The 23,403-nt window shown below is 39.4% G+C and overlaps 2 protein-coding genes and 1 long non-coding RNA gene across 11 annotated transcripts in view; 2 read left to right on the top strand and 1 right to left on the bottom strand.

Annotated features, from left to right (window-relative positions):
• Window positions 1–5,997, bottom strand: part of snx30 (sorting nexin family member 30) — a 29,080-nt gene extending 23,083 nt beyond the window's left edge. The window contains exon 1 of the mRNA XM_036595038.1: window positions 5,716–5,997. Coding sequence (XP_036450931.1) covers window positions 5,716–5,847 — 132 coding nt within the window. The 5' untranslated portion in view covers window positions 5,848–5,997. The remainder of the gene's footprint in view (window positions 1–5,715) is intronic.
• A 1,168-nt stretch (window positions 5,998–7,165) lies between these two features.
• On the top strand, window positions 7,166–8,581 carry LOC118824862. Of its 2 annotated transcripts, XR_005008630.1 has the most exons (3): window positions 7,166–7,431; window positions 7,543–7,656; window positions 8,448–8,581. It is a non-coding gene; the product is annotated as an uncharacterized LOC118824862 (long non-coding RNA). The 2 variants fall into 2 exon arrangements; XR_005008629.1 differs by having other exon boundaries at window positions 7,166–7,656.
• Window positions 8,582–10,007: 1,426 nt separating this feature from the next.
• The window catches only part of sec31a (SEC31 homolog A, COPII coat complex component), a 28,480-nt gene continuing 15,084 nt past the window's right edge, over window positions 10,008–23,403 (top strand). For 6 of the 8 annotated variants that reach the window (XM_036595900.1, XM_036595901.1, XM_036595902.1 and 3 more), the window contains exons 1-18: window positions 10,008–10,243; window positions 11,819–11,898; window positions 12,152–12,275; window positions 13,530–13,728; window positions 13,954–14,049; window positions 14,580–14,720; window positions 14,825–14,967; window positions 15,579–15,678; window positions 16,816–16,977; window positions 17,130–17,282; window positions 17,381–17,611; window positions 17,861–17,935; window positions 18,353–18,403; window positions 20,083–20,310; window positions 22,079–22,223; window positions 22,335–22,513; window positions 22,700–22,826; window positions 23,069–23,214. In XM_036595900.1, coding sequence (XP_036451793.1) covers window positions 11,820–11,898; window positions 12,152–12,275; window positions 13,530–13,728; window positions 13,954–14,049; window positions 14,580–14,720; window positions 14,825–14,967; window positions 15,579–15,678; window positions 16,816–16,977; window positions 17,130–17,282; window positions 17,381–17,611; window positions 17,861–17,935; window positions 18,353–18,403; window positions 20,083–20,310; window positions 22,079–22,223; window positions 22,335–22,513; window positions 22,700–22,826; window positions 23,069–23,214 — 2,379 coding nt within the window. In that variant the 5' untranslated portion in view covers window positions 10,008–10,243; window position 11,819. The remainder of the gene's footprint in view (window positions 10,244–11,818; window positions 11,899–12,151; window positions 12,276–13,529; window positions 13,729–13,953; window positions 14,050–14,579; window positions 14,721–14,824; window positions 14,968–15,578; window positions 15,679–16,815; window positions 16,978–17,129; window positions 17,283–17,380; window positions 17,612–17,860; window positions 17,936–18,352; window positions 18,404–20,082; window positions 20,311–22,078; window positions 22,224–22,334; window positions 22,514–22,699; window positions 22,827–23,068; window positions 23,215–23,403) is intronic. The other 2 variants (XM_036595908.1, XM_036595906.1) reach the window with 2 other exon arrangements.

The raw sequence follows: 23,403 nt of genomic DNA on the forward strand, positions 1-23,403 counted from the left end.
AAATGACGACACCGGCGCTACATTTTATGAATGCGCTGAAAATTTGTAGACACTCTGCAAACTCAAAAAACACTTTCATTAAAATGATACAGGTGCTACATTTCACAAAAGCACTGCAAACACAGAAAACACATGCAACATCAGAAACACTGATAAGCCAGTCACAACAGAACGGAGATGTTTCCAAAGGACATTCAAAGAGGATGGAGCCATTCAGATTTTTTAACTGTATGCAGTACAAACACTAACCGGTAAAAGTAAGTTAACTTTTATTTAAGCAGATTACTACTATCACTGCATCGTCATGGGAATAGAGTACAGTGTAACTGTAAAAGTTACAGTAATACCAGAGAACTATCACAGTACAGCTACGACATGTCAGACAGCAAACTACCCAGGCAGGTTAACCATGAGCTTGTGATCCATGTGTCCACGGTCTTATCCACTTCATCATATCTACTTTTCCATCATAGATACTCATCCTCTTTGAGTCTTCTAGAGACATTTCTGTTGTGCTGTAAAAGGCTTTGCAGTAGAGGTCTGCACTCCCGCCGATTCCTGCTGGACTAATTCTCAGAGATGTGCGTTGGAGCAGGTGGGAAACCAGCCCACTGCAGGCTGGAGCAGGATGAAGCACACATGAAAAGAAATCTCATAAATTGATGAACAGCCTAAATAAGGTAGAATGAGCACTAAATTATATATATGAACAATATAAAGAATAACGGTAAAACAATTCAAACTAAAGAAGTCATTCTGAAGAGTTGCGAAGCAACTGATCATGTGAACAACATGCAAATTCTTGTAGCTTCCAGAGATGGTGGAGCTTTCAGTCTGACAGCCACAGCTGCTGAGCCCAGCAAAATACCAAAAATAACCGCTGTATGGTTTAATTCCTGCTTTGTGTTTGCTAGGAATAAATGTCATTTGGTGAAGTTACTCACACTAAGCCTAACGACCATGACTGCCGTGTTAATTCTGCAGAGGACATTGTATTTGTGATTAGACTGTGTCAGATATTGGATGTCAGTTTGCCTTGATGGGACTGCATGGGCAGGCATGGGACAAAACGTTTCAGTTGCTGGTGGGAGCGGGACAAATGATTCTGATTTTCTGCAGGAGTGGGCAGGAGCGGGATGAAAAACAGTCCCACACAGACCTCTACTTTGCAGTGTTTCTGATGTTGCATGTGTTTTCTTTATTTGCAGGGTGTTTGTAAATTGTAGCTCCGATGTAGTCATGTTGATGAAAGTGTTTTCTTTATTTGCAGCATGTTTATGAGTTTGCAACGTTTTTAATTATGCTGAGAATGAGGTCTTGTTGGCCACCGTATGTAGACATACATTTATATATACATACACCCACACACACACATACACATACATATATATATATATATATATATATATATATTAGCAGTTACAACTGGAGTTGAGATCTCTGAGCACTCAGAGCGCTGAGACCTTTACCAAAAGCTGTGAAGCTGCTCCAACATAAATACAGCTTAGAACAAACTACTAGTACCTGTAATGAACCACAATGAAAATGGCACATACTGCGCTGTATCATAATCATCATGTACATGCTGTACCTGTCATTATATAACAGTGCTTAATGTTTAAAACTTTACTTTATTAGTAGCCTTCGTTTACCAAAAACACCTGCAATCAGAATGATTATTTCTGCTAGCAGGAATGCAGAGATGGTATTTCAAAGTGTTCATGTTACCATGCATGTTTAATAATGCGGTATACTAAATTACAGGGGTCACTAGCATAGTTTTTTTTTTCTCCACATAATTCAAAAAAGCCAGCACCTTTTTGCACTGTGAATATTTCATGATGAATGGATCAGTAGAAATGCTCCAAAATCACTAGTCAGAATTAAATCTTGTTAACATGCTCATGTTGTTAAAAGCAAAAATAGAGCACTGCATGCAAAAGGAACCATTCAAATGAAAATCTGATATAAATGCTGCACACTGAATGGACATGGCTGTTATCAGCTGTAATTAACTTAGCTATTATTCTAACTTTGATTGATAGTTAAATCTGCCTTTGTGGATTCATTCCTCACATGGAGGTAGACATACAGTGTTAGGACTAAGAAATGGACAGAATTATCAAACAAATCCACTGAGAACACAGAAAGAACATTCACTGGTCACCTTGCTAACACTTCACTAATCGCCCTTTACATTGTTTCAACATTTCATGATTAACTGAATTATAGAAATGCTACAAAATTACTTGGCATAAAACCTTGTTTCACTAACTTGCATTAAAAGTAAATGTTTTTTTTCTCTTCTCCTATAAGGTTACCATTTTGAAGACACAGGATTTGTTTCCTACAGCAAAAATAATATTAAACTTTTTTTTTTTTAACTCATTTTTGAGATTTTTTCAGAGGTTTGACATTTATGACCTGAACTGAAGGCCTGGCTTTAACAGTCACAGTTCACCACTAATGCTTATATACCTAATACTTTAACCAAGCAGGATTATGGTGATCTTGATGTCAGACAGTTGACGTCAGATTTGATCATGTGAAGGCTCACTAATTGCTTATTTTTTCACTGGACTGGGTTAAAATTTGTACTGAATATCCAAAAACCTGAGGGATAATCTGCAACATATAGTCATGTAAATATTGTTGCTGAATATTTCACAATAACCGATTTATAAAAATAAATATTTTCACCGGAAAAAAAGAATCTTTAAATTTTCAAAAACGATCTAAACTAGTTTCATTTTCTTGCAACAAAATTTTGATTCTGTGTAGTATTAATATAAGGTACTGCATAAAACCACAGACCTTTCTAAATATAACTTCGGAGCTGAAAACCCACTTTAAGATATTTTGTTGTATAATTTCCCATGAAGCATTTTTTGAATTTGCTGTAATCTTTTTTTTAAATAATTAATTGCAGATATAAAACAAATTAAAGTTGTTATATTACCCCATCAATTTAATAATTTATTGAAAATAGCTAATTTATTGTACTTTTAACTTGCTATAATATTACATTCAGTGGTTTTATTTCATAGGTGGACATTTGTACTATGTTGGTTTGAAGGTTTTCTATGCCTGTGTTGCATTGCGTTGGGGAACTCTGCAAGTTAGAGCTTGTAACGGCTTGATATGCTGCATACTAGATGATGTCATATTGTTCCATGTGTGTGGACATTTTTAGTTATACACAGGAAAAGATGTTAAATTCCTTGTGCTGTTGGTAGGGGACTTCCCACAGTGGCAAAACCTCTCCCTGTCAGATGTAAGTACCTAGCCAAGGCTCACACAACAGGGTGCACTATGACTATTTTACTGGTACTCGTCAACAACTAAAACAACGCCTTCATGGCCTTCACAGGTGTTGTCAACTGGTCACCTTCCTTTGACAGCATCATGTGGAGTTTAGCCCACGAAACTTCCAGAAAGCTTAACAGTGGTGTCTTGTGTCCCACTCCCACCCCCTTCATCCTGACTATGGATTACATCAATATCAGAGACAACAACAGAGACACCTCAAAATACACTCAAGTGTTATTGTGAGACTGTCCCACAACAAGCATGTTTGAATGCCAGTCTATCTGGGTTCTTTAGCTATAATAGGTCTATTTGCCGAAGGCTCTAAGTATGTCATCTTCAGTCATTCTTAAGTCCCATAGATTTAGCTGGCTTTAAGTATGGCCTCTTCAGCTATACTCCACTGATGCAGGCTCTGTGTATGCCAAAATCCAGAATATCTTTTAAAGCATGTCAAAGTACTCCAACATATCAACTTCCAAAACGTGTTGCAACAACAAGCTTCTTCACGTACTACGGGTTCATTCACATGTCCTCAAGTAGTGTGTAAACACCACACTGTTTAAGGGTAAAGAAATATTTATTTTTATACTTTGATTACTTGCATGCACATTGCAAAATGTCTTTATGGTTTATTGGATGTTCAGTACAAATTTGAACCCAATTCAGTGAAAAATAAGTAATAACTGGTGAGCCTTAGAGCGCAAATACAAGGAACCAGAAACATGGTGAAGAGACATACTTCAAAATTCCTAACTGAAATGTATTTGGAGTAGAACTAAACGATTTTTCCAAGGTCTAAAATCCACAACATGAACTAGGAGGGCTAGGTGAGATGGTATAGAATGACCCTCACGTAATACTGTTCAGAGCCACGTAAACGACATAAACTGGCCCAAGATCAGCATTTTACTATAAGAAGTTTAACAAATATGGGCCCAAATATGAATCCAAAGAACAGGGGAGATGCAAATCTGAAACCCATCCAGCTTTTTTTTTTTTAAACCAACACTAAATCATGAGCTACACCATAACGAGGAGTGTCCAAGTTTCATGAAATATCACTGTAAACTGTTATCTTCAAATCTATAATCATTCTCCTAGGATTACTCCTGTCATTTCAGCCCTCCTGTTCTTCGTCAGCATGGTTCACAAACCCATTTATTTCATGTAATTTAGGATACACATAACAGCTCAGCCACAGCTAGGAGCAGAAGAGAGGGTCTTGATGAATCTTCTTCTTTGTTACGAACCACGCACAATCAACAACGGGCTCCAAAAGCAACTCATTATGTGATGACCAGCTGAACACAGTGCTATTGTGAGAGCTATGACCATGAATCCAGTCCGTTTAGGCCTAGGTCTTACTCTTAACTTTTTTCTTAGATTTTAAAACAGTATTTTTAATTTCCATTACATCACATAAAAACAAGGCCTAGAAATGGTACCAAGTTGGCTAATTTTATATGTATTTTATATGTATATGTACCTTTACCATTCAAACACCATTCACTCCCCAGTCCTTACAGTCCATATACGGAAATTAAGCAGTATAAACAGCCTATTAAAAAAATTCTGGTTTTGTGATGTCACAAAAACCAATGCAGTTCTATCCGCTTATTTAGTCTACAGCAGTCTAGCCCTGCCTACTCATGCTGAAGTTGGAGTGTTGTGGTCCTGCTTTCTGAAAAAGGCACAATACAGGGCAGCCAATCATGACAGAGCTCATTTACATATGTCAGCTTTAAAAGCTCGTTAAAAAATAAAACAGCCTGTTTAAGTGTAAGGGATAAGAGAGGTTAGAAAATTGTCATGCAAACATGAATTATGGTGCACAAAGCCATTCGGTGGGGATACAAGCAAAATGAAGGGTATGTGCCCTTTAATAGCCCCTTCCAGTTACACAGCCACAGCTCACAAAACCAGTGGACAAAGGTCAGAGTCAGTTTAGCGATGTGCACTGTTTTAACATTAAACCCCTATCAGGCCGTGTAGGTAGCCAAACGGCTGACCAGCAGAAACGCAAAACAAGAACCGCAAAAAGTAACGGTTCATACAGCTCGTAACAGGAGAGCTCGGCAGCCACAAAACCCACAGAGTTTGAATTGATCCCGCTGCTTTCATTCAGGGCAAATCAGAGACGCTGTGATTTACACAAGGCTGAAGTTGGCTATCTATTCGCCAGGTCTCTGCTCTTATTTCCCCGTTCCACCTTAGATGGTCAGCAGTTACATTCTGGCGCCTGAGGCGTTATAATAATAACCGCTGCACCATTTAAGGTGGAACGGGAAAATTCGAACAAGACGCTGGCGAGTAAGACGCCGACTTCAGCCTCGCGCTTCGTATGATTTACCGAGCTGGTGAAGCAGCAGCCGCCCCGGCTGAGTCTGTGCGTATCTGCTCGCGTACCTTAGTGTTAGTGTTGCTCCCTCCATCAGGGCTCGGAGGGAGGACGGGCTCCTCGGCGGACAGAGGATGGCACATCTCTTGGATGGATTTCTGCCCCGACGAGGGCAGCGATTTCGGGGTGCCAGCACTCATTGTGCGAGCGGTAAGAAGGGGCTGAGGGAGCGCGCTGGAAAATCCCTAAATCCCCAGATCCTCCTCGGCTGGTTTAAAGCTCGCAGCGGCGTGGAAAGCAGCGCACATCTGTCAGCTGACTCCCAAAACGCAGGTCCGGAAACACAACAAGCCTCCACAGGAAATAGTACCACGCCACATGACATGATTCGAGATCTGGCACATCTCTGTGGTCCGTCCACGTTTTTATTAGGACTATAATGATATTTTTGGGTTCAATACGTTTTTTTTCCCCCCAAAAGGCGGTAAATGAAAAGACAGAATGGACATATCAGTGATACAGTTGTGCTTTTTATACTGCATTAAATAGTTTCTCTCTAATTTTTTGCAATCACTAAATGCAAAATAGCTTATAAGCGCTTAAGTAGGTTGTAAAATACCATATACGTGCTTAAGTAGGATATAAAATAGTGCTTAAGCAGCAAGATATGACCAATAAATGCTTAAGTAGAATATGAAATACCCTACAAATGCTTAAGTAGTATATAAAACACTCTGTTAGTGCTTAGGCAAGATATAAAATACCTTATAAGTGCTTAAGTAGGATTTAAAATAACCTGTTAGTGCTTAAGTAGGATTTAAATTAGCATATAAGTGCTTAAGTAGGATATAAAATACCCTATAAATGCTTAAGTGGTATATAAAATACCCCATAAATGCTTAAGTAGGATATAAAATACTAAAGTGCTTAGGCAGGTTATAAAATACCTTATAAATGCTTAAGTATGATTTAAAATAGCATATAAGTGCTTAAGTAGGATATAAAATACCCTATAAATACTTACGAAGTATACAAAAATCCTATAAGTGCTTAAGTAGTATATGGAATACCCTATACCTGCTTAAGTAGGATATAAAATAGCCTGTAAGTGCTTAACCATGATATTAAATACCTTATAAATGCTTAAGTTGGATTTAAAATAGCATGTAAGTGCTTAAGTAGGATTAAAAATACCCTATACGTGCTTAAGTATGATATAAAATAGCCTGTAAGTGCTTAGCCAGGATATTAAATAACTTATGAGTGTTTAAGTAGGATTATAAATAGCCTCTAAGTGCTTAAGTGGGATATTTTTTGTCATAGAGCAGGGGTGTCCAATACTATCCGCAAAGGGCCGGTATGGCTGCAGGTTTTCACTCCAAACAGGTGGTGCACACCTGATTCTACTTGTTTAATCAGTTGGTCTTAGTCTTAAAACGTTTCATCAGGTGACCTCCTGCTTTGTTGGAGTGAAAACCTGCAGCCGCCCCTATTCTAGAGTAAAGTGGGCGTTGACGTTCTTCTCAACGCAATGTCTGGAGAGTAATATATGTCTGTTATCTAAATATATATGCATGTTTTGCTCAGGAACCCTCTGCAAGACTGCTGTACATCTTCTATAACAGAGCCTTAAAACGAGGAGAATAAGTCATTGCAGATATGAAAGAGGGAATACGTAGGCAAAGATGTCCCCCCAGTGCCAGAAAGTTGATACTACTGTAGCTAGAAACGCGGCGCATTTTAGGCTTTCCTCTGTCAGTGACTGAAGCAGAAAAATGTCCGAGGTTAGAAATGCTTGAACATAGAATGCCTGTAAAACACCTGTAATAAATAAAGCATTTCTTGTGCTAGATGCGGTTTATCCAGTAGGTCTGCGTCGGACTTTTATTTTGAAGGGATTAAGGCTCAGTATAGCTCGGACTGCTGTAAGCTGTTTCCAGATGTCGTGCAGTCCTCCCGAGCGTCTTGAGAAACGAAGGTGCAGAAAGCTCCAGTAGCTGTAGATGAAGGTGAGTGTATGGAACACATTAAAAAAATATATATAAATAAAACAAGTAGCAGGGTATTATGTTTTCAGTAGATTATTTCAGATTTAAGACCGTTAAAGTAGCGCTGGAGCTGCTAAAGTAAAGCGTAGTGTTAAGTGAGTCGTAAGTGTAACGTTACTGTGTCAGCCAGTAGCTAATGTTAGCTAGCTCGCGACACGATTAGAGTGTCTGGTTTAAACAGTTGTATTTATTTATTTATTTATTTATTTATTTATTAGTGTGTGCAGCGAGGTTCTCTACCCAACGTACATTGTTTTTTCAGAGCACTAAATAAGAGTTCAGCGAATTATGAATCTTAAGGTTTCGCACATTGAGGCTGGACCACGTGGAAGCGACTTGGCCCCAGGTGGCTGAAGCTGGCTTCCTGTGCGTCAGCGTCTTTTTCAAATTTTGCCGTTCCACCTTAAATGATGTAGGTTAGTAGTTACTAAGGGCAGCAGCATGGAGCCTGAGGCCCCAAAAAGGGAATGTTGCACCATTTAAGGTCGAACGAGAAATTTCGAATAAGAAGCCAACTTCAGCTGCGCCTTGGCCCTCTAGCTCCTCCGTTAGTAGTTCTCGATGAATCGATGACTGACCCAATGATTAAACTCACTACCCATCTGACCCTGTTTATGGGAAGGATTATTAACTTTATTATGAGGGTTCAGTCTCAGAGTCCATGTGGGTGGGTGTGGTGGTTTGTAGTTACAGTAAAGGTTAGAGGTTTCCTCACTTCATATGACCCACTTTTTCTCTTTTGTATTGTTTAGAAGATCTTCAAGGACACAGCGGTGTGGACCGGACCTCAAGATCTGTTGGAAAATCCTTTGGGTGTTTTTTGGGGTATTTTTAGTATGTCTGAATTAAAGCTGTAGAGAGTGGTGAAATAAAGCTTTTGAATACACAACTGTCTCTTTTTTCTTGTGTGTTATGAGTTTGCCTCCAAAAGAAATGTTGGAAACAAAATGAAAACAGTTCAGAACATTAAGAACAGTGTTCAGGTGCTTTCTTTGCATTTTATTTTTGTTTATGAATAAATATGTACTATACTATTGTTAACCAAGGGTGTTGGGCTTTTTATTATCTCTTTTATTAGGCTATATTTGTGAACAGGTTAAGTGATCATACAGTAACATTACCACATAATGTGTGGTGAGAAGGTGATAACATTTATTATAAAATGTATTACATTTTCAAAGAGGTTTCCACATTTGTATGTAAGAATCAGTCACATTCTCAAATAATTTAGGCCCTTATTTTATCATACCATTTGTGCTTGGGGATAACACCATGTTTTGGTAGTGAGCAGTTTATTTTTTTAGCTAAATATTGCCTAACGGTAATTTACATTTTATATTCCATTAAGCCTGTTGCAGCACAAGGGGTGAACTGTTGCTTGGTAGTAACACAAAGAGGTAGCAAGGCTAACTAAATCCCAAATCTGGTGAATATAAGGAGACCGGTCGCTTCATAAAGTACACCTTGTTTCTACACTCATTGTCCATTTTGTCAGCTCCATTTGTCCCTTGGGCTTTTGTGTCCCTTTTGTGAACATTTACTCATTTTCATTGTAGAAATGACCTTTTTTTACATGCTCAAGAAGACTTCAAAGTATCTGTATCGTTATTGGCATTGATATCGAGGTACTAGCTTTGGTAGTACTTGGTGTTGGATCGCAAAGAAAATCAGCGCAATCACCCATCCCTACTTAGGCCCACGAGCTCCTGTAAAAATGGTATTGCGTAGGCAGTAGGAACGCACTGAGTGCACTACATAGGGAGTATGGAAGTATTTGGAATGCGGCCTCCTGCACTCACTGGCTGTCTGAAATGTAAACGCTGCTTACAGACAGTATTTTGAGCCACGGAGGTTCTCCGTCCTGTCCGAATCGAATGTTTCTAGTTATAAACCCCGTTTTGCGACGTAGATGGATCCTCTGTAACGCATACATATCCCATAATCCTCTGTGCAATGCGGTTAGGAAAGCAAAATAGCAGAAAACACGAGCATTGACTCAGTGGAGGAGAGAGAGGCTGATTTATTAACAAATACAATACAATACTTAATTTGGTCAAAAAAGTTCTGCATGTTAGCTTTCTTAAAATACCTTTTTTGGGGTGCAAAAGATGCTAACGTCTAACGCTAACAGCTAGCAGTCAGCTGTCGTAGCTTGGCAACGTCGTGACGCATCGCTGTGTTCGGAGCGCGTCTCAAACGCGATTCGGCTGCAGGTACGTTCATCACATCGCTAAGGCACTGACTAGAGACAGCACATGCAGCAAGGCATCGAGTCAGCCGTCTTCAGTTCAGGACACAGCCACTGCTGCCTCACCGGAAGTGCAGCGCTTTGGGGGAGGGCAGTATTGTGCCACGTTGATGGAGGCCAGTGGGGACGTGGAACTGTTCCTGTGTTGAACCGGGCCAGCCGCTAACTCTGTCTCATCACACAGTTTACACAGCCAAGGAAGGGCATTTTAAAAGTTGACCATTAAAGTTTCTCACCCTTTCATACTGCTTGGATGAGTTTGTGCATGCTGTATGCTTGTGACCAGTGCTAAGAGGGAAGGTAAGCACTTTTAAGACTCTTGCGGAAGCTTTTGTAGCTCCGTTAGCTTCTCAGCTACACTGCAGACAGGCTTCCATGCGTCGTATGAAGACAGTTATCAGTTATTATTGTTGTTATTATTATTAATATTGTTATGTAATGTTCATTTAATAACGAGGATAAAGTCGGCTTCCTGTTCGCCTCCTTCTCGTTTGTTTACCTCAAGCGCCAGAATGTAACTGCTGCACCATTTAAGGTGGAATGGAAAAATTCAAATAAGAAGCTGACCTCATTTAACACCTCTTAGACATCTTCTTTATTATACACAAACCACCTTAACTGAGTCATTGATGCCGTGTTGGCTGTATTTGTGCTCTGCTGCTGCAGTAACTCGATCAGGCTGCAGCCCAGCAGCCTTAATCCTAGTTAACGTTATTATTACCCATCTGCCTCGTTCCTTTGCTTTGCTTCCAGTGTGTCCAGCAATGTCCTGTTGATTCTGTCTGTCTCTGACTCTTTCATTCATTTAAAGTGCTTCAGTTGGGTTGTTTAATAGGTCCTCGGTCATGAACCTAAAATAGTCCACGTCATTTGTTAAGCCTGCAGCATCAGCGAAAGTCTTCTAAAGTGTGGCCAGATGTTGAGAGCCCTGCTGCTAAACCTACATTTGTAGTGTGTCAGCTGGTGTAACATACAGGCCACGTAACCTTCAGCATGATCAGCTCCAGCTTTGACGAGTTAGATCTCACACAATTACTTAGAAACCTGTTTCACCCTCTTCCTGAGGCTAGGTCTGGTCCATCAGAGCGTTCATAATCCAGTCTGTCACCAAAACATGTTCATGAACTCCTAGGAATGTGAGGCCTGTGTTATGAAACCTAACAGATATTTTTAGGGCCTACCTTAAAGGGGAATTCCACTGATTTTTCAAAATTTTATGCATCATCTAGTTGTTGAGTTGGAAACAAAGTCATTCAGAGTGTTCAAAGATTTCTTCACTGTGGTGGTGATATGAACCAGGGGTCACAATGTCTACAGCACTACAGCAATATAGCCATTTTATTTACTATCCAGAACCACCAGTGAATCCACACATCTGAATGTTTATTTTTATATGTAATGGTGATAATGGTAAAATAGTATTTAGGTTTTGTTTTGCTTTATAGCATCCTCCATATTCTTCTTTGGCATGAAAGGGTTTTAAAAATATGTTTTAAATCAAAACTTTATCTCTAAACTATCATAAAAGAATGTCTCAGACATTAGGCAGCGTATTCATACCCATTACATGTAATAATGTTCTGTGAGGGAGCTTTTAGAAACATCAAGCACTTCAGATGTCTGGTTTTTATCACCTTCACTGTGATGTTAGGACGTTTCTCTAGAATGGAGCATTTCAGATCAAACCACTCTGAATCACCAGGCTTACAACTTGACAATTTAATCATGCAGAAATTTTGAGTTCCACCTTAACACAAGTGCTGTAAGCTGAATGGGTGCCCATAGTACGAAATCACACTTGTGCATTGTTAATAAAGATTCTTGTACCTCATATTGTTGGTTGCTAACACCTCTGTGGTGGGGTCTTTGTTGTAGGATGAAGCTAAAAGAGATAAACCGCACTGCCATCCAGGCTTGGAGCCCAGCACAGCACCACCCGATATACTTGGCAGCAGGTAACTCATGTACACGCACCCCATTATTATCACAGCCCCTGAATTTAAAAACTCATATATAATGGTTGATGAGGAAATGCCCACCTATTCCTTTTAGTGTAAGCAACTAATAGCAACGTTGTTTGTTTGTTTGTTTTTCCTCATATGAGAAACACTGTTCTTTGCTAGTGTTGCCTGAGCTCATTTGCCTTTTCAAATGTCCTTGTGGTAACAAACAAATTTTTCTCACCTGCTATTCTGTACTCCTGTTCAGGTACCTCTGCCCAGCAGCTCGACGCTACCTTTAGCACCAATGCCTCACTGGAGATCTTTGAACTGGATCTGGCTGAGCCCACTTTGGCCATGAAGTCATGTGGGACTTTCTCCTCACCTCACAGGTCTCGTCTTACTTCTAATCTATGGCTGTTGTCATTGTCCTATCACTGAACCAATGCCCCATTTTAGCTGTTTTTTGGAAATATATATAGCGTTGAGCTGTTATACCAGTTTTTCAAAATTAGTAATTCAGCCATTAACATGTAAATGGTTATTCAGACTGGTTTGATGTAAAATGCTGTTCACATTGGTAGTGATAGGAACCAGATGTCCAACTATTTAATGCGTTTTGGATAGTAAAGAAAATGGTCATATTCGCATTATATAAACTCACCACTGTAATGGAAATCTGAGTCAGTGAGTTGTCATACAATTTACTATTCCATAGCAAACCACTCTGAATGACTATTTTACATTTCAAGTTGAATTATGCAGAAATGTTGAGACATCAGTGTAATTCTCCAGCTACTGCAGCTTCTTCCTTGCAGTTCAGACACTTCTCTGCTTAGCTCTGCTATCTTAGATTTTTTTTTTTATTTTTAGAAGTTTCTTATGTTTTTCTGAGCTACAGTGTTTGTGCTTGTTATATATAAACAAGTCAGGAGCACTTTGAAGCTAAAAGTGAATATTTATTGTTATTTTCTGTACTTTTTACAGAAGTGCTGTAGACACAGAAGTTAGAAAAGTTTCTGTGGACTACCAAAGAAGAAACTTACAAAATGCTTTTTCAGGTTTTAATACATGCCATCAGAATTGATAGTTCTATCTTTGTATTTTATCATTTTAAAGCGCTTTGAATGACCGCAATGCAAGACAGTGCACTTTGCTAAAGTAACTCTGCTGGTCACATTTGAGCTGGTTAACTGACTGTGCTTTTCTCATATTTATGACCAGTTTTTCCAAAAGAGGTCAAGCCTAATTTTGGACCGAAATGGAGTTCCAGAAACAAGTTGTCATTGAGCCTAAACTAAACAGGATTTTTCATAGTGAGACATATTTGGCATTGCAATTTAGTGCAAGACCAGATTTCATCTATGTCCAGTAAACTAGCCTTAATGTTTAGTGTCCTGTGCCTGGTGGTTCTGACTGACAAGTCACTGAAGTGTTAAGGGTATTAAGGGATTTGCTCTGGAATCTGCCTGTACTGTATTGATTATGAAAGGACATCACAGGACTTACTGCAGACAAAATTCCCATAATCCCTTCTGCTTATCTGTTGTTCTTCCAATCCTCCTTGTCTTACATTTCTTAACCATTTTATCTCATTTTAGTTATCTTATTTTAATAATATAAAACTCAAAATCTTTTCTCTTCAGATATCACAAACTAGTGTGGGGCCCAGAGGGGACTGATGAACAGGGTCTACCCTCTGGAGTGCTCATTGCTGGAGGAGAGACCGGCAACATCATTCTCTATGACCCTTCCAAGATCATTGCCGGTGACAGTGAAGTTGTCATTGCTCAGAGTGATAAACACACGGGGCCTGTTCGATCTCTCAGCGTCAACTTATTTCAGGTAGTATCCAAGCCTTGTTCTCCCCTTTTGCAACTGTTATGTCTTTGTCATCATATCAAAACTTTATAACGTCATTTAAAAAACACCACCTGACCATTTATGTTGTTTGAATGCTGCACGATGAATTGACCAACAGAAATGGTTCAAATTCACCTAGAACAAACTCTTGTTACGTTTACGTTTTTTTAAAGTTTAGTTGCTTAAAAACTGTGCTGTATTTCATAGACAAACCTGGTTGCTTCTGGTGGTAACGAATCAGAAATCTACATTTGGGATTTAAACAGTTTTGGCTCCCCGATGGTTCCAGGCCCAAAATCACAGGTAAACATTTTTTATTTAGCTCACCTGCATTATATTGGAATGGTCAGTGTTTGTTTTGTTTATTTGTTTTTCTTTCTTTTTTTTCCTTTTACCACTTAACATTTGTAGACCTACAGATTTGAACTTCTGAACTTCTGTTGAAGTTTAAGGGTTTAACCCTTATAATGTCTGGTGGGGTGTTTTACAGTGTAGGTTTTTCAGTAAAGCTGGAGGAGTTAAGCCCAAAGTGAGGAATGTCCATTATCTCGTCTGTTATTGAGTATGCTCAAGTTATCTTGCTGACTTTGTGAAACAAGCCCCTAGGACCTCCAGGCTTTCTTTACTCACTCCTGCAACTTCACAATAACTCATTTTGCTTTGTTTTCCAGGTTACTGATCATTAAGCCATAGGATGTGGACATTAATGAACTTGAAGTTAACTGAAATCGTGTTTAGCCAGTGCAGATTGTTGTATGTGTGGCATGTTTTGGCTTTGCTGATTGATGGGTTTGTTGGTAGTTACTGTTGTTTTTCCTGTTTTTGTTTGTTAGCCAGTGGAGGACATTAGCTGTGTGGCATGGAACTGCCAGGTGCAGCACATTCTAGCCTCAGCCAGTCCCAGCGGGAGAGCATCCATCTGGGACCTGAGGAAGAATGACCTCATCATCAAAGTCAGCGACCACAGCAACAGGGTCTGTCAGCTTTTTGTTCATCAAGTTATAAATGTGGTACATAATGCACATAATGGCACATTTGCAGAATTTTGTGGTTAATATGATGTTACATGTGTGTTCAGATGCATTGCTCTGGGCTGGCCTGGAACCCAGAGGTGGCCACTCAGCTGGCGTTAGCCTCTGAGGATGACCGCATGCCTGTCATCCAAATGTGGGACCTGCGCTTTGCCACTTCTCCTCTCAAAGTCCTGGAGAACCACACGAGGTATGAAAGAATGTTTGAAATATTGTGTGGAATATTTTTACGATTTTTTTCAAAAACATTCTGCATAATCTAGTAATTCAAGTGGTTTGATATACATATAGCCATTTTATTCACTATTCAAAAGTGAAGCTAAGTGTAATGTTGATGGTGGTAAAATAAGATCAGAAAATGTTTTCTTTGCCTTAAAAATGTCCTGCATATATGTCTCTGCCATGCATGTTTTAGAAAATATGTTTCAAAATCTCAGTCCTAAAACAATGTCTCAGACATCAGACATTTTCACAACCAATTCATCTAATAACTTTCTGTGAGGGAGGTTTTAGAGGCATTGGACAATCTGGTTCCTATCTCCACCAATGTAAACTATTCTGTCTGTAAGATTCCCTAAAATGGAGAACCACTCTGAATAACTTTGTTCACATCTTAACGATATAATCAAGTACAAATTTTGAAAATATGTGGAATTCCCCTGTAAGGCATTTGGCTCATGACTCAGTTCTGTTGTTTCCTTTTCATATTTTTCCAAAAGACTGCATGGATATTTTTTATTTAACAACAGGGATTTGTGTGTGTGTGTGTGTGTGTGTGTGTGTGTGTGTCTACATTATCAGGGGTGTTTTGGCCATTGCTTGGAGTCTTGCTGACCCTGAGTTGTTGCTGAGCTGTGGGAAAGATAATCGTATTCTCTGCTGGAACCCCAACACTGCCGAGGTTAGAGACTGTCAGAAAAAAGCTACCATAAGAACAGATGCCAGCTCTCTTAGGAAATCAGAACTACACCGTGTTCTGTGCACAGTGCTTCCTTATTTTAAACATTACTGAAACTGTGTAGTGCCTTTTTCACCTATACTACTGTTCCAAAAGTCAATGAGTCAGTTCATTCAATTCAGTATTATTTTGTATTTTAATTTAATAAGTCAGACAACTGTTTTTACTGTGTTCTATGAGAGAAACTGTGACATGAAGAAATCACACATGGATGTATAAACGTGTAAGAAGAACGTGGTGGACTGCAGTGGCTGTTAAGAGCTACTAATGACATTGGGCTTCATTAACCAATATTTCCCTAATTTTTTTCTCAAATTTGTTGCTGGGAAAGGTCCTAAGAAAAAGTCTACGTCAGATTGTTTTTTAAACTGCACAATTGTTCACACCTTTGTGTTCTTGAGTGTGTGTGGATTCTGTTCTTACCTAAGAACAATTCCCGAAAAAGAAAACCATGGTGTATGTCGGAGTCTTCATGAAAACTCTGTAAGTGGGTTTTAAGAAGAAATTTCTTTTTAAGAACAGTTGATGAATGAGGTCCATTGAGCCAAAACTAGCCCTGGTCATGGCATTTATGTTTTTAATTTGTGCTAGTGTATATATAACTTTTATATAGAATATAAAACTTTTCAGCATTCCATCTTTCTGTATTCCTATCATTTAATCAAGTGTTCCATTTTTGGTCATATATGAACTAAATACCCCCATACAGAATTCAGTTAATGTGAGCGCTCATAGGTGTGTATGTTATCATTTTTATACAGATATCATTAAAATCTTTGATTTTAAGCTTGTTGTTTTACAATTAATAGCCAGCTGATTTGCCAAAATTTACATCTTAACTTCGTTCAGATAGTTTGATACCTGATGCACAGGACTAGCATTTTAGAATCATTTTACACATTTATGTACAACCAAAAGGTTTGGCATGGTAAATGTTGATTGCAAACTTCTTATGGTACCACATAAGCTTTTGAAGTTCATATTTACTCTACTTGAGCCCTGTTTGGTCCTGTGTTATCTAATTTCGAAGGCCATGGAATCTGTCCTTCAATAAACTGTCCTATCATTGCTTTCGGCCAGGTCCTATATGAGCTGCCTACCAGCTCTCAGTGGTGCTTTGACATCCAGTGGTGCCCCAGGAACCCAGCTGTTCTGTCTGCGGCTTCCTTTGATGGACGTATCAGTATCTACTCCATCATGGGAGGCAGTAATGACGTTGCCAACAGCGCCCAGGCTGATCAGGTACTGAAAAGTGTCAGGAGTTTTAGTGTTAGCAATGTATCCAGTATATTATTCTGTATATTGGTGGCCATGTTTAGCCCATATCCCGAATTTTTGTGCTGTTTTGTATATATATATATGTTCATACAAATTGATGTGTTTCGGCCTGACAGATAAGTTCCTCATTTGGCAACATGGATCCGTTCGGCACGGGCCAGACGTTGCCTCCGCTGCAGCTGCCTCAACCCACCAGTACAAACAGTACCATCACACCGCTGAAGAAACCACCCAAGTGGATTCGTAGACCTGTGGGAGCTTCTTTTGCTGTGAGTATGAACCTGGTCCACCATTAAAACAGAACAGAATTCATCTTGTGATTTAGTAATATTAAAGCTGATGTTATGTGCATGTACTGTATTGACAGTTTGGTGGTAAACTCGTGTCTTGGGAGAATATCAAACCACCACCTCAGCAACCACAGCAGCCTGTGCCCCATGTTGTCCACGTTAGCCAAGTTGTCACTGAAACAGATTTCTTGGACCGCTCAAACCAACTTCAGGCCACCCTCACTGCAGGAACCTTTGTGGAATTCTGCCAGAAAAAGATTGAAGATGCTGAGAATGAGTTTGAGAAGACTGTTTGGGCTTTCCTCAAGGTAAGCCTTTGATATTGAAATTATGGCTATGATGAAGTCATAGCTGTTTGTAGAGATAAAGGAAGCAGAATCAGAGGAAGACAACATTTGGGTTTTTCACACTTAAATTATACAATAGGTATAAATTGCACAGCTGGTGGAGCAGTAGGTTGAATTGTCTTCAACTAAATTGCGGGAAAAAAGATTAAAAAACTAAAATGATATAGGAAAAATTAACATTATTATTATTATCATTATTATTATTCTCAGGTCCATTTTGAAGATGATACTCGGGGGAAATACTTGGAACTTCTGGGATACAAGAAGGAGGAACTAGCATTAAAGGTGATTCTTGTGCATGTCCACAGAACTTGGATGACTTCCTGTAACTTTCAATCATATCATATAATAGTTCTACCCTCCAAGAAGTAAAGATGTCAGAAGGGATTCTTTGGAGCAGTAAAGCAGAAAAACTACCTTTTTGGTTGCTTAAACAATCTTTCAGTGGATTGTTCTTTAAATAACTTCTTGAAAATTAGATGCATTCTTGTGGATAATCTTTTGTTTTGCATAAGTTTTAAATTTTTTTTTATTTACTAACTAGAAGCTTATATCTAAGCTAAGAAGCATTTAGGAACCTTTATTTTTGAGAGTGCACTGTCTTCCAGTGTGCCGAAGTTGTTTAAACCTGGCCCTTAGTTTCATGCAATTTCTGCAGACTTTCAGACGACAGGTCCTAAAACATGTTTGTGTGGTTTTCAGATTGCATCAGCTTTAGAAGGAAAAGACCACAAGTCAGATGAAAACATTGAGGTAAGAGCGTTCACACGAATGCTTTCAAGTTTTGCCTGACAAATGATTTTCTAGAATACCTGAAGTTTTGATTTGTTGGACTTAATCAGATAAATTGCTGTTTAATTAGATCAATTCTGGACTCAAGATCTGAGAGTTTCTTTGTAAGTCTTGGTGAAATTTACAAATCATGTGGTGCTAATAGTTAAGGGATAGGTATATTTCACTTCGTCTTACTGAAGATAGTTTTAATTTTGAGTGATCAGACAGCAGTGGCTGCCTCATTTTCCCATTTTCAGTTTCACAGACACTTCTGAGGAAGAAGTGAAAGTATTTCTGCAGTTAGAAAGGAAGTTAGTGTGACATCCTCTGGGTGGGACATGTTGAAACCTTAGGTCAGATTATTGTTGGATGCATTTTTATTAGTTTGTGGTGTTTTCATTTGGCATTACATTAAGATGCAATTGCAGTTTACGATAATAATTTTAATTTGTTAATTTTCATGTTCACTTGATGTTTCTTTGTACCAAATTCTTGCATTGGAAAGTCTGCTTATTGCATGATTTACTTAATCTACAGTGGGTTGAAAATGTTTGGTCTGTTGTGGAGTTTGCCTTCTTTCTAAAAAGTTTATTCTTCGTAATTCTGAGCTCCTGCTAGATTATCGGTTTCTTTAATTTGGAGGAATTTTCAATCTGTGATTGGCACTGTCACTTAGCCCTTTTGATTGTTGGAAAAGCCATATCTGATGTGCTTTCAGGGACATTTCAACAATTATCTGCATGCTTATAATGACAAATTGGTCATTGGGAATTTTGTTGTAATTGTTTTATTTGCTGAATCCTGTCTGAATGCCCACACATCTCATCCCTACCCCTGGTGTGCATGTATAGCCTTCCTCTGCATCTCAACTCGACCATGCTTCCGCACCCACTTGTGATCGTACCCCTGGGCCAGAGATTGCTCAATTGCCTGAGCTTGGGCCTCCTGCTGTAACCCAGCTTGGACATCCTGACACGTTCCTTGGAAAGCTTGCAAACCAAGCGCTAGTTGAACATAGCCTGGAAGCTGTAAAGGAACCATTGTTTGATCCTTTGCTTGATACAAGTACCGATCATGTTGAAGAGCTCAGAGCTGAATCTGAACCTTCCCTTCAGTCCTCCATTGATCTCATTCCACCATTGGAACCTGCTTTTAGCCCAGCACATCCTCCTGATTTAATGCACCTGCCTGATCAGCTCATGCTTGAGTTTACATCACAAGATCAACCAGATTCCACACCTCTGTTTGCACCTTGTAGTGCTTTACAGCAGTCGGAATGTGATTTGGCATCTCCAGATCTAGAGACTTTACCTCAGTCTACACCTGTAGTGGTTCCACAAGATTCTGAGGCAAATGCTGCCCCTCCAGCTGACTTTCAGCCATTTGCTCCAGTTTTAGGTGCAAATTGTAACCTTGAACCCATGGTAGTCCCATCAGGCATCCATGATGACCTTCCTGAATCACCACCTGCTGTACAACCTCTCATTGACCAACCACAGTCCATACCATTGTTAGCACCATTACCAGCTGACCCACAGGCAGCTCTGCCAATGCTAGCATCTCTTGATGATCTACAGCAGTCTCTTCCTGCTGCTGATCTTGTGACTCCTGTAGCCCTTCAACCTGTACCTGGCTTTTTACCCCAACTTGACCCACAGGATGTTTCCATGTTTACACCCCCCACTGTTGCTCAACAACCCGTGCCAGAGGTGGCCTTGACACCAACGGTTGATTTGGACACTACACCGCCGATAAACCTTGTGCCTCCTGTTAACGGTGAGCCAGAACCTGAGCTGGAGCTGAGTGCTGTACATTTGGATGAAGAGAAACCCAGAAATGTGGCCCTTAATGCTGACACATCTGAAGAGGAGGCAGCATTGGAGGAGGTACCTTCGCCCTGCCTGCCATAGTCTGGCCTCCTGCCACAGCATCCCTGTGTGATAGCATTGCTGTACCTGCTTTTGTGAATCTTCACCCTTTGCACAACAATAACTGCTCATTTTTACTCTTATTTTGGATTTGGTTTAAAGACTAAGGTTAAGATGTACTCTGAAACATCATTTAGAGTCTCACACAGGAATGCTGATAACATCATGGCCTTAGTAGACATAATTTCTTCTTTAATTGACTTTTTCCCAGCAGCTAGTTTTTTGTATCATTTTTCTAGCTCTTTGGGAGAGATATCGTGTAATATAGGTAATGCATGAAAATTGGTGGTCAACTGTGGTGCTTCAAGTTTTGTTTGGATCAAGAGGTAATATTGCTCTTTGGTGTATAATGTTAATCTGGAGATGCAACAACATGCTGTGACAGTCTTTTGTGTTTTTGGTCAATGACGTGATTGGATTTACATGAATGCTGAATCTTATCAATCTGAAAATGGCTAAGTTGATGGTAGTTATAAGAATTCAGCGATTGTGTTGATGTTTAGCAGTTTCTCACATGTTGGTGAACGTTATTGGTTAAATTGAGTGTGGTCATTGAAAGGGATTTTTTTTTCTTCATTATTGTAAACCAAAGTTAATATAATAATGTAAACAGTACTGTGCAAAAGGCAGAGACCACTATTTCTATTAAATTCCAGTTAAAATGACCATTAAGTACACATTATGTATTTTGTAGTGTAAAGAAAAAAAGCAGGAAGAGAAACTTACACAAAAGCCTCCAACACTGAGTATAATATCAAATCTATCTTTAGTTTGTCCACTCTTTACTTTTGTGCGCACCACTGCCACTTTCTCTTCCATCTTTTCAATCTTAAAACCAACCAGTCACAGCCGTGTCCACCCAACAAAAGCTGCTCCCAACAGAGCCAGTGACATCATGTTCCCCGTCGAAAAGACACTCATATTTGCAAAGCGACTAGCCAATCACACTTTCAGATTGTTTCTCATGTGCTTCTGCACTAGCTAAAAGAGATATTTTTGAGGGGATTAGATATAAGATAATTGTGTAATTGCATTAGGAAGGGCAAAGTCAAAGAAAAACAGGAGTTACCAAACCTGGAATTCAGGAAAGTATTAAAATACAGAGAAAAGACCTGGTAGACCACCAAAACTCTCACTATCAGTTAAACAGTACCTAAAGCTTTCATTTTTGAGAGATAAAAAATGAAGCTCCACTCTTGCTTCAGACCTGCAAAATCCACAGGTTTCTGTCGTTCCACTGTGTGAAGACAACTCAACTCTATGGGTCTTTCAAGGAGTTGTAACTGAGAAAAGAAATTAGAACACTAAAACTGGGTGAAGCAGAAAATGCAACCAACTTCTAAAACTGAGGTGTTTACAAGAAACATGAATAAAAAAACCTTAGAATCTCTTTCTGAATAGAAAGTAAACTGTAATAAAGTTTGGGCACATTTAATACTTACAAAATGATATGTTTAGTTGTTGAGACCTCTGTGTAACTTTCTGTCAAATATTGTATTGTATTCTGCTTTTTTTTCCCCTGACACTACAAAACGCATAAGTTGCACTTAAGGGCTGTTTTAACTGGAAATTAAATAAATGAGAAGGATTGTCTCTGACCTTTGCAAAGCACTGTATGTAAAATTATTGGGAGTAAATTCTGAAAATCAGGAAAAAATAATATTCTAGGTGTTGAGTAGGGTTTTTTTTTTTAAAACCCTCAGTGACCCTTCTGCTATGCTCCTAGGTGGAAAAGAATGGGCCTGTGGTAGAGGAGGAGGGTCCAGAACTTGAGGAGATCCCTGTGGTTGAAGAGGAACCTGTTGCTGATCAGATCCCTGTACTTGAAGAGACTCCGTCTCCATCCTCAGAAACTGTTAAAGCCAGCCAAGGCAAGTATCTTATACTGTGTTTGCCTGTTATCTAGAAATTCAGTATGCAGGTTTTTTTGGTAATAATAAATAAGTCACGTCTTAGCATTTTTGATGTTTTTGATGCTGCAGATGTAGATAGACTCATCACCCAAGCACTGCTTATTGGGGACTTTGAAGCTGCCGTCAACCTCTGTCTCCATGACAACCGAATGGCGGACAGCATCATCCTGGCCATTGCTGGTGGGCCAGAGCTGCTTGAAAAGACCCAGAAGAAGTACTTGGCCAAAACCCAAAGCAAAATTGGCAAGGTAAATTCATGGAGCACTATAAAAATTGAAGTTCTAGCTTAGTTCACCTGGTACATCTTGTCATTTTCTGACTATACCATCTTCTGACTGCATTATCTTAATTTTAACTCTACTTGAATGACCATGAAAGGACTTGGTACTGAGAAGTGCTGGGCTTAATAATAATGTTTTCTTTTCAACCTGTAGCTCATCAGTGCTGTGGTAATGAAAGACTGGCTGGATATTCTGGAGACATGTGATCTCCACAACTGGAAGGAGGCTCTGGCTGCAGTTATGACCTATGCCAAACCTGAGGAGTTCTCCTCCCTCTGTGGTGAGTAAGGAGTGGAGATCGGAGTCTTCTCCAGTATAAATCCAGAAAAACAACCGCTCAAATTTTAGATAATCATATACTTTTACATAACCAAATATGTTACATTTACACAATTTTTCCCTTAACCCAAAATTTTTCACCGAATGATCACTTTAAATGTCTTCAGCTTTGTGACAGTGTGAAAGAACACAAATGTAAAGTCTCAGCAGGTGGTAATTGTGTGTGGTTGTATCTGTGTTTAGGGCTGCTTGGTACCAGACTGGAGGCTGCTGAGGACTTGCCCCTGCAGGCACAGGCCTGTCTCTGTTACATCTGTGCAGGCAGCATGGAGCAGCTGGTGTCTTGCTGGTCCAAAGCACAGGACTCCAGCAGCCCTCTCTCACTGCAGGTGAGACTTCTCTACTACAACAAATCATATGCTCATTTACACCATTATATTCACACTAGTCTCTTTCAACAGGCTTTAACTGGCCTTGAAAATCTGTTCAGCACACTTTGTGGAAGTATAACACCGTATGGAGGGGCTAATTTTGTAGAAAAATGTAATGTAAAATCTTCACTAAAGTGGTGCTTGCTC

Source organism: Colossoma macropomum, unplaced genomic scaffold (genome assembly GCF_904425465.1).
Source record: "Colossoma macropomum unplaced genomic scaffold, Colossoma_macropomum, whole genome shotgun sequence".
NCBI classification, from domain to species: Eukaryota; Metazoa; Chordata; class Actinopteri; order Characiformes; family Serrasalmidae; genus Colossoma; species Colossoma macropomum.